The sequence below is a fragment of the Crocodylus porosus genome, unplaced genomic scaffold (assembly GCF_001723895.1).
Source record: "Crocodylus porosus isolate Cpor-Errol unplaced genomic scaffold, CroPor_comp1, whole genome shotgun sequence".
In the NCBI taxonomy this organism is placed as follows: Eukaryota; Metazoa; Chordata; order Crocodylia; family Crocodylidae; genus Crocodylus; species Crocodylus porosus.
The window spans coordinates 28,723,001-28,734,148 of NW_017728949.1; the positions used below are offsets into that span (position 1 = coordinate 28,723,001).

General features: G+C 38.4%; 1 protein-coding gene across 1 annotated transcript in view; it reads right to left on the reverse strand.

The window, feature by feature from the left end:
• Positions 1–11,148, reverse strand: part of GLS (glutaminase) — a 93,837-nt gene that overhangs the window by 73,410 nt on the left and 9,279 nt on the right. Inside the window, exons 3-5 of the mRNA XM_019553743.1 lie at positions 5,243–5,372; positions 4,172–4,251; positions 2,731–2,894 (exon numbers count right to left, since the gene is read on the reverse strand). Of these exons, the coding sequence (XP_019409288.1) occupies positions 2,731–2,894; positions 4,172–4,251; positions 5,243–5,372 (374 nt within the window). The remainder of the gene's footprint in view (positions 1–2,730; positions 2,895–4,171; positions 4,252–5,242; positions 5,373–11,148) is intronic.

The window sequence follows — 11,148 nt, forward strand, 5'->3', positions numbered from 1 at the left end:
AAGTCTTCTCACATCAGACTCAAGATCTGAATACTACTATAAAAGAACATATCACAAAAACGGAATCTATACCAAGCACATTAAGTGATACCATCATGCACAGTAATTAAATTGATAAACACAATTGATGCATCTTAATTCTAAAATTTAGAGCCAATATTTATTATTTTCTGAATCATAAAATCAGCTACATATTGGAAGAGGAAGCATTTAATTAACCATGTTATACCATACATACATTTTTTTAAACCTATGAAAACCCAAAAGTATACAGGCACAAGATTCAGGACGGACAGAAGTCAATTTTGGATTAGTTCCTTAAATTCTGAAAGCTACTTTAAAAAGCGGTATCCCATAATGCTGCAGAGCTATAAAACAAGACATTTCTACTAGTAAGAAAAGGAAACTCCCAGCTCCCTAAAACAGACAAAGCATAGCTCTGAGCCACTGAAAATGCCTAGACACTTTTATAATTATATTTTTTACTAGAAAAAAGTTATCTTTGATAATTTTTTGCATGTTTGAAAAAGTTTCATATTTTCTGTGTTTCTCTTGGCACTACAAATACAGACACAAAAATACAAAAGAAGTCCAATCCCAATAAAACTAAATTAAAAAATAAATAAAAATGCTTATTTAACTGTAAATGCAGTGCTAATGATCAGTTTTCATATAGCTTTAAGTCAGTACAATCTCCCTTTTTATTTTATATATACATCTATAATGTCATGTTATATATGTATTAACATGTGTAGCACCCATAAGTACATTACTATGTTCACAGAGAAAGCAATGTACGACCTCCATTTAAAACTGACTGTTTTGCTTACAAAAGATCCAAATGGGTACAGGATAATCTACTGCACCAAAAATCACATATCTTGGGTTAAATTAAAGCCAAACATTAAACCAAAAACCTACTCTCCTGGTATAACTAACACAGTGATACTCAGCCAAGGTGCTGCAATGCCCTCCAGTCCCTTGAGATACCCTCAAGGGTGCCACGCAATGTTAGCACCCTTAGGTGTTCAGACGTGATTCAGGACATAAACCCAGAGATTTCAAGTAGGTATCTGTGGTGTTAAAACCATTCTGACCTGTTGTGGTCTGTGTTCTTCACAACAGAATAATTGCTATATTATTTTTCTGTACATAAAATGAGTAAAACTAGGAGCTGGCATGTTCTAAGAGGTGCCTCGAGTTCTTAAAAGGTTGAAGACCACTGAACTAAGGTATATACGGCAGAAGACAGGGTACGATGGCATCTTATAAACTAACTTAGTCTATGTAAATATACAAAAAGCTGCTTTTTAGTAATACTCCAACTTCTTAGACAAGAAACTTTTTAAGGCAAGAGCCATTCTTACTCTTTAGTGTTCCTTTGGCATCTAACATTTGTGGACTCAAGCAGAAACAAAAGAAACAGATCATATATAGCTGGAAACTGTTCCCATTTTTCAGTGACGAAAAAAAAACCATGGTCATATTTCACCATCCATTTTTCAATGAGGAAAAAAACATGCTCCTATTTCACCAAATTACTAACGTAATAGAATGCAAAAATATACTGTCAAGATTTAATTTTAAATTTTTTAAGCAAGTTTCAGGGAGATGATTTGTAATGAATATGCCTTTCAAGCATACATATTTTTTAAATTTTGGTATGAAAGAGATAAAAATTAAGTATTTTTCTCAATAAAAGCATTATATCTCCAAGCCAAATTCTATTAAATACTGATTACAGTACCATGACAACAGAAATGCTGTCAGCTCTCTTACTGGGCAACAGTGACTAGAAGTATTTGTGCTGAAGAAGTAAATTCAGCATTTCTTCCACAGCTACATGAATCATTCCTTTTAGACTGTAGTCTCCTGTTTTATAAGCAAAACTTTCATTCACAGGCACCCCTGTATGATGCAGAAGCAGAAGTCTACATATTGTATAGAAAAATTATTCCTGTATTTTATAGAAAACAATTTTGTTTTGACCATTTGTTTTGAATCAGCAACTTGGCTTCTTCAGCATGGGTAAATGTGTGGGAAGACAGTCTCAATATCCTCTTTACTATCTTGTAACTAAGCTGAACTGAGAAAGCAATTTATAAATAGATCGTAGAATATAAGGTGGTAAGCACAGTTCTAATCACAAAAATATTATTTTGCAGAACTTACTGCAGACCTGTGGCAAGAATTTCAGTTTCATAGTTGTTCACGGCCAGAAGAGACCTTACAGATCATCGGGTCTAGACCCCCTGGCACATGGGCAAGAAAGACTGCTGGGATCAAATGATCCCAGCAAGGTGGGCATCAAGATGTTTTTTGACAATCACCTGGGTGGATGACTGTACCATCTCTGGGGGGAGCCTGTTCCAAACCCTCCCCACTCTATTTAATCCACTGAATAAATACAATTTTGTGACAACTTTTTGCAAAAATGTCTGGTGCAAATATTTCTAAAATTAAACATAGCTAGCTTAAGGAAAAAAACCTTCATTTTAAAAATGAATGAAGCATCTGTCTACTGTGGCAATATGGCAAAATCAAGTAAATGATAAAAGAGAGCAAACTGCACAGAAAAATATTTTCAGAGTTTCTAACCAATAATAAAATTAGGCAAACATTTTATATTAAATGTTAAGAACTGAAAATAAATGTTAGAAATATAAACGAGATTTCTCACTTTAAAATATTCTGAATTCAAAAGGAGAGTTTCCATTAAAAAATACTTACCATCTTCATTCAGGAATAGCTTGTTGAACCTTAATCCACTAGGCTCTTTACCAACATATCTGTGTACATACTCTGTGCCAAGGTCATTAACAGAAATAGCATATTTCAAAGGCTTTACACAGGACTGAAGACAAAACGGAACTTTAGTATCTCCAACAGAGTGCCTGGTAGAGAAAAAGATGAAAATATTTAGAATTGTCGATTTCCTTCTTGAGAACTTGCACTTATAAATGTTCCACTAATTTCTTTATCAGACTAACAGGGACGCTGGTACTATACATATTATTAAATCAGGTTTTTTTTTAAAAGAGCAAAAACTTGTGCTTTGAACCTTGTAAAGGCAATAATAAAAACTCAAAGGCTGGTCATGCAAGTGAGAAAAAGGAAGCAACTGACTAGTCAAAAGTCTGGAGATGACTGCACCAGTGTTGCATTCTCCAAATAGGAATTCCTGCTCAAGGTATTTCATTACAACCCAAAGGGTTAAAGGTATTTTTAATGAGATAATTCAAGAAGCCCAACATGACTTCAAGCTACCAGGACTGAAAGATTAGGTATTGAAAATTAAAATTTCAAAAGTGTCTCTGTGTAACTTCTGTTCTTTAGTGAAATAATGAAATACAATGCTTTGGAAACATACTGATTTAGTTTGTTTTAATATAAAATTCATAATGAAAAGTGCAAAACTGACTACGGATTCAATTAGATCAGCAAAAACAGAATAAATTGACTTAAATGTTCAATTCCAAGATGGCCAAGTTGTCTGTCAGTTAAGTTTTAAGATATTACTTACTATTATTTGCAAGAGATGTGTGTAAAAAAAGTCTCTAAAGAAGTACACAGAATCACTTTGACACTATTAATATTATAATGCTGTTTGTTATTACATTCTGTAACTTTTTTAACAAAGCAAAATGACAGCCTAAGAAAGAGTAATCTTTTGTTTACATTTAAAGGGCCTTTCAACAAGGAAATTAAAGCTCAAACCTTATACTGGTACATCACTGTGCTAATACGGAAGGTTATGTAGTATTTTCATTTCAATGCTTACCACAATAAGTGGTATATGACAGAACTGAGGCAGACAAGGTTCTCTGGGTAAATCTGATCTCTCTTATTAAACCAACTAAAATACTTGGAAACATTCTTCTTTGCAAGCTTTTGGATACAAACACCCTTCTTCAGGCACAGGAAGTGCACCTTTGAGGAAGACCTCAAATGAACAGTACTATCGGGGATCCTGTGTTGCCAAATATCAAATGGCAAAGCTCTGGACAACAGTGTTATCAAGCATACACAAAGCTGCTTCCATTGACAAGGAAATACCAAAAACATTTCTTCACTGACTGACCCATAAGACATCATCACAATTAGAGAGGGACTCTGTCACTATAGCTTAGAGTCATTCAAAAAGTGAAACTGTAAATGGCTAAAAACATACCTTTGTCCATCCACTGTACAAAGTGACACTCCCCATAAATCAGGGCTGAACTTTGCCAGCTGTGGAATATAGTCAGCAACCTACCCATAACATGAGATAAAACGAAAGAGAAACATTTTGAACAACATGATTAACTAAGTCAGTTCTACCATAGTACTTATTTTCATTAAGTTCATATGGAATGGAATGACTAAATTATTCTGCCAGCAATCCAAAACCTTCCTACAAATATACTGGAAAGCATTTCTTATCACAATTTAAATTTCAGCTTGTTCCAGAAAAAAATAATGTCCCAATATTTATAACTGTTCAGGATTTTCAAATTATGCATGTAATTAACTTCACACAAAGTTTTCAAAGAATCTTTTATAACACAAAATTAATGAAAGCAAGAATGATACAGTGATTTAACAGAATTATTGTTTTGGCAACAATGTGTTAAAATTCCCTTCACATTCCTTCGTTTCTCACAGGCTATCCTTACTTGACAAGTTAACCAAGCATTAGAAAGAAGTCTCTTGCAGATGAGCTCATATCAGCCAAATTATACAAAAAAAATCCCTTATTTTTTGTACCTGCCAAGCACGCATGCCCACACTATTACCTCACCAAATAAACGATCCAATTACGCTTACACAGTTACAGATATAATTTGGCTCAGAAGACTTCAGAAGCAAGCCAAGTTTGCTAACATTAGGAAACTACTCCAATTAGGAAAAAAACAAAGGAGTTTGGTTAATTTCCAAAAACTTTAAAAGTTCAGCAAGGTTTTTCTGAACAGTGAAAATATATCAAAGCATTGGACAATGCACACTTAATGCATACTGGTTTATTTAAATTGAAGCATGGAAATGAAGAAAACTCAACAACTCAAAAAAAAAATCACTCTACAACATAGTTCAGTCTGTTTCCACTTCCAAAACATTGTTTTTAAAAATACATGAAGGAAAAAAAAATCTGCTTCTACTTAAACCTATGGCTCTTCTGAGGCTTGGCAATTTTATGAGAGAGAACCTCCTCCCACCTCTCCACAAAACAAAGAATATCTGCCCTTTAAGAAAATAAAAGTACCTTTCCTCCAGATTGTTTCTTAGCACTTTCATACAATTCATCAATATGTGAAGTAAATGACATAAAATCTGGTATGACGAACTTTCGCCTGAATGCTTGAGTAAGCAACACAATATTGCTTTGTACACACCTACGGAACACAAGAAAATGATTGTATTAGTAAATATGCGAGAAGTCTAATTTGTCAGAGAAACGTAGCAGGGACAATACTCCAGGCCTTGCCTGCAAGTACTGAATGGTATTGCATGGGAGTGTCCGGCTAGACAATCAGACAACTTTGACGTTTTGTGCCTACAAGAATAATTCTTTATTAGAAAGTCTTCTAGTCCATGACAGAGGTGGGGAAATCTTAAATATATGGTTATAGTAGTCACATTTTACAGTTTTGTGCTTTAATGGTTTTAGACTTTTACTTAAGTTTCACAGTTGTAGAGGCACACTGCATTTCTCGTTGCCTGTGGCCACCTGTAACCCTGTTTAGGGGTGCCTAAGTTCCAATGGTTGCCCCTTGCTCAAAGCCCCAGTTCTAACCATCTCATACCATGAACTGCATGAGAGCTGCAGAAAATATCAGGAAAGAAGACAAGATGAACACTCCCTCACTCTCTATTCTAAACAGCAGAAGTTTGGCTATAACAATGCTTAAAACTGGAGATTAGAGAACAGTTGGTAGCTCTTGAAAAACAACTCTGCGCCAAGTTGCCACCAGGCCAAGAGTGCCTCTCCTAGAATCAGACCCTCTAGTACACCACTTTTCAAGGTTTTTACATTTGCAGACCCCTAAAAAATTTTAAATGAAGATGCAAACCCCTTAGGAAATTCTGAGTGAAGGTGTGGACTCCTTTAAGTGAGGGTATTCACATACTTTTGATTAATGTTTCCCAGACCCCTCAGATATAGTCTGCAGACCCCCAGGGGACCACAGACCACAGGTTGAAAGCCACTGCTCTAATAAGTTTGAGGAGATTCCAAGCAAGGTGTGAGGGCCTACGGTAGCCATACCGTTTGATGTGGTAGCTGGATTCGGGAAAAAAATTAAAAAATTAAAAAAAAAAAATTGAGAGCAACAAAGGAGACAAAGTAAAGAGAGGGGTCAAAATACAAGAAAACAGAGGAGTAGTTATTAGAGGCAAGAATTTTTGTGATGTATCTTTTACTGGACTGTGTAGTTGGAAAAATTGTTGAATTAAGTTTTCAAACATAAAGGTTTCTTCAAGAGATCTGTGAATCTAGGGGACACCTGAAGAAGGATACTTTTATGATGCACATACTTTCAAATATAAAACATCTTCCTTCACATTGCTGGTTCAATAAGGAACAAGATCACAGATACCCCATCCCACTCATATATTTCCTGGACCATCAATGCAACAACACTTCACCCCTACTATAACCCATACACAGCATAAGGAGATACATTTGGAAGCAGAACAGGAAGGTATTTACACTGGTGAGGTTCAACCCAAAAACCTTTAGAAATCTGGCAAAATATATTACCAGATATTCAAACTCATATATTCAAACACTGTGTCAGTTTGCTTATTTTTGAGGTATTTGCACACAGTGAAAATTTACATAATGGAAACTAAAACATAAAAGTATGTTGCAAAGGACTTGGCATTCTTCTGGCAGGCTCCTGGTCACTCTAGAACAGGAACAGGCAATTATTTCGGCTAGAGTGACGCTTACCAAGTTTTGGCAAGCTGTTGAGGGCTGCATGGGTAGCCCCACTCCTTGACAAGTGCCTCACCCCCTGGTCACCATCTTGGGCCTGGAAGTCCCACCCCCTAGTTCCTGACTTTTGCCACTAGAAGTTCCCTCCCCTTGCCCCCAGAAGTATACCTTCCAGCAAGGGGGGTTGCCATCTCAGAACCAGAAAAATACCAAATGATATCCTAAAAATCAGACATCTACTACAACATTCATCAATTTGATTTCAAAAAATATTTTTGTCCTGATTTACATGCGGTTGTGTAGTATACCAGAGGTGATTGTACAATAGCTTACAATGAAGTCTTACTCTTGTATATTGTGGTGAGGTTGTGGGGGGGTATGGTTTTATGGGGAGTTGTGTGGGAGTGTGCATGGGTATGGGGGGAGGGTGGCTGGGGAGGGTTGCGGCATGTGTGGAAGGAGAAGATGACTGGGGTGTGAGGGGGTGTGGGCTGTGCATGTATGGCAGTGCAAGGGAGGGCGTGGGACTCATACTATACACACACACACACACACACTCACACACCTCTTCCTCATTGCCCACAGCCCCTGCCACTTCCCTGTTTCCTACCCCACCTCCCCCCACTGGTTGCTCCGGTACCATTCAGTTCCCAGATGCATGGCCAAGATGCAGCAGAAGCCAGCCCAGACCATCCAGCACTGTACAGAGCCAGCTGAGAATTGTGGGGGCTGGGCCAGACTGGCTCCTGCCGAGTCCTGCGGTCCCGGCAATGCAGCCAGGAACCACATCATGTGGAAGTAGCTGGTAGGTGGGCAGAGGAGTGGGGCGGGGCTGGGCAGGCCTTGCTGCTGCAGCTGCTGAGTCCTGCCATTGGCTTCCCCTGGGTCCTGCTGCCGTTAGTGCCTTTTCATCTTTGACAGGCAGCCAGGAGTAGATAATAATTCATTTTCTAAATTTTGTAGGGGCACTGCAGGCTGGAGAGAATGGCCTAACAGGGTACATTTCAGCTGCAGGCAGTGTTTTGCCTGTCCCTGCTCTAGAGGAATCTGAAACCTTCACTGTTTTTAACTTCAGGGATGTTAAGTGAGATATATATGAGCTGAAGTTCTGAGGAAGCACAAGGCCAGTGGGGAATGCCCAAGTACGATATGTGCATTAAAAGATTGTATTAGGTCCTGCAAAAATAACAGACTGTAAAACTAATGCAGGCACCATTATCTCCTGTTCCCATTAATAGTCCTCGCTTACTTTCCTTGCAAAGTCGTAACACCTATTCACAGGAAGAATCATTTTCATTCTTAAAGGTTCCCTCCTGTCTACAGTTGATTCAGCTGTTTCTCCCTCCATAAAAGAATCTGTTCAGTCCAACATTCTAACAGGTATCCAATGCACTTAGGCAATGCCAGACTCTGTACCGAACATTCCCATACTGCTGCACAAAAGCTGACAATCAAGCAAAATGGAGGAGACATAGCTATGCCTCATGAACATCTCTGAACCTCCCATCAGATCAGGATATTATTTTTAAACCAGCATAAGAATAGACCCCATGATGTATAATTCAGCAGAAAACAGCAGCCCCCTGCTTCATCAAGTAATTTGCCCATAAAAAGTATAAATAGTACCTCAGGACTGATTTGGCTACGTCCTAATCAGGGAGCTCAGGCAAGGTATTGTAAAAAGTAAAGACCATGAGGAAGACTATACCCACCATGGTCTCCAGATGCTGGACAAGAAAAGATAAGCCTGACTACAAAAGGCAAGAACACTGACAGATTATAAAGGGCTAGGGACAGGGTGGATAAAAATAATTTAAAAAAAAAAAAAAAAAAAAATACCCCCCATGGCTCCCTCATACCTCTCACTCCCCACAGCCACCAGAGTCAGTCAAAGATTAAAAAAAAAAAAAATCAGATTTTTTAAAATTTAAAATGATTTGACTTTTTTTAAATAAATAAAACACTGAAATTTCTCTCTCATTTAAAAAATAACAGTTACAACTAAATCTCATCACAAACATGCTAAACCTACACTTACAGTCTCATTAAAATTAGTTAATGGCTCTGTCACACTCATACACCTTGAGTTACCTACCAAACAAACATGGGCATTCATTTCAGTTTTTCATCTCTTGAAAATGACTCTAGTTTGTCTGTCCAGCCTAACTACCAGCTCTTGCTTCTTGAAAGTTCTGGGCTTTCAGTTTGTTTCTCAGCAGACTATAGACACATATGCAAAGACACAGGCTGGATAGGATTGTTGTTGTTCTGCTCTTATGTGGTGGTGGAGCTGGGCCAAGCAAGGCACGGGAGTTAGTTAAGACTGCCTTAAAGACAGACAGACAATCTAGGAAAAGACGAAGGCAGAGTAGAAAGGAACAGTGGAGTGGACTGGAAAGAAAAAGGAAAGACATTACATTTTCCTATATTCCCTCACACTTGCCACAGAAAAACTGCCATGGCTTCTGAGCACAAGAGAGACTATATGTGGGAATATTTTGAAGAAATTCCTTCCCTGGGTAAAAAAGGAAAACGTGTCAAGTGCAAGCAGTACAAGAAGGAGATACAGGGCATAGTTGCACAAATGAAACATCATAATGAAAACTGCTTATTGGGAGAAAATGATGTGGATGAAGATGTGCATATGTCTAAAGAACAATGTGGATCAACTGGTTAGTATATTAAATGATTCACTTTGCAATGCATCAGTCTTCAAGACTCTTTCTATGCCTTTTAGTATAAGTGAGATTTAACAAGTAAATTCCTAAGCTGTTTGTTATGTTGGATGTCACTAGAAAAAAAAGTTTAGCTTAACTAATCCTTAAGGCTTGTTTAATTAATTAACTAGGTTTAGAATCTATCACCCAAGTTTACGGTACACAAAGGTGCAGTAAGAGAAATCTAGAGTCGCCAGTTGTCACTGGGTGTCATTTTCTTACTTTATATTACATAACACATGCCCCTTATTTTGGAACATCATGGGCACACACCATAATGGTGATGCCATAAGTTTATTCCCTATTTTACTTCAGCAAAACTCAGCTTTCCCAAGGTAACCCCATCCTATACTTGTTTTCTCAAAAAACAGAAATGCCAGTGAGTTCAATGGGGCTTACTCCAAAATTGAATGGCTCTCTAAGTGCAGTCAGTCTTAGCGTTTTTGGTCATTTGGAATTGGATCTGCATCCTTGCTGAAAAAAATGTAAATTATTAACCGAATAATAAAATGAGAAGAACTGAGATGAATGACTATTCAAAAATCATTTTTGGTTCAGGATCCCATTTAAGCATAAGAGACTGTGACTCTCTATCTGCAAAAACTTCAGAGTCATCCATTGGTACTTTTAGCAGCAGTGCTGCAACTAAACATATTTCAGCCAACAAGGTATCAGTAGCAAGCAAAAGATTTCAATCATCCAGTAAAACGGCCACCATGGATGGGCTTGTAGTAAGGACCAGCAAGTACCAACAAGACACCATATATGAAAAGATTGCTCAGTTCGGTTCATTTATGCCACAAATTCTCCTTTTCACATTGTTAACAATAAACATATCCACGAGGGGCCAGCAGGGGAGATTATGATTAGGAGCAATAAACATGGGTTCATTAGTGGTAGGTCCTGTCAGACCAACCTGGTGGCCTTCTATGACCAGATCACCAAATCATTAGATTTGCTACTGCAGGGGTAGCAGTAGACATAGTCTTCCTGGACTTTCGGAAGGCCTTCGACACTGTCTCTCACCCCATTCTCATTAAGAAACTGGGGGACTGCGGTGTAGACACCCACACAGTCAAATGGGTTGCCAACTGGCTGGAGGGCCACACCCAGAGAGTGGTAGCAGATGGGTCATTTTTAACCTGGAGGGATGTGGGCAGTGGGGTTCCACGGGGCTCAGTCCTCGGCCCCGCACTGTTCAACATCTTCATCAGTGACTTGGATAAGGGGATAAATAGCACCCTGTTCAAATTTGCTGATGATACTAAGATGTGGGCATGCTAGAAGGGAGGAATAGGCTGCAATCGGACCTAGACAGGTTACAGGGGTGGGCGGAGCAGAATAGGATGGGATTCAACACCGACAAGTACAAAGTGATGCACCTGGGGAGGAACAACCAGCACCATACCTACAGGTTGGGGAACTCCCTTCTTGTCAGTACAGAGGCAGAAAAGGATCTTGGAGTCATCACTGATGCCAAGAAGAACATGGGCTGGCAGCATGGGGACGCAGTCA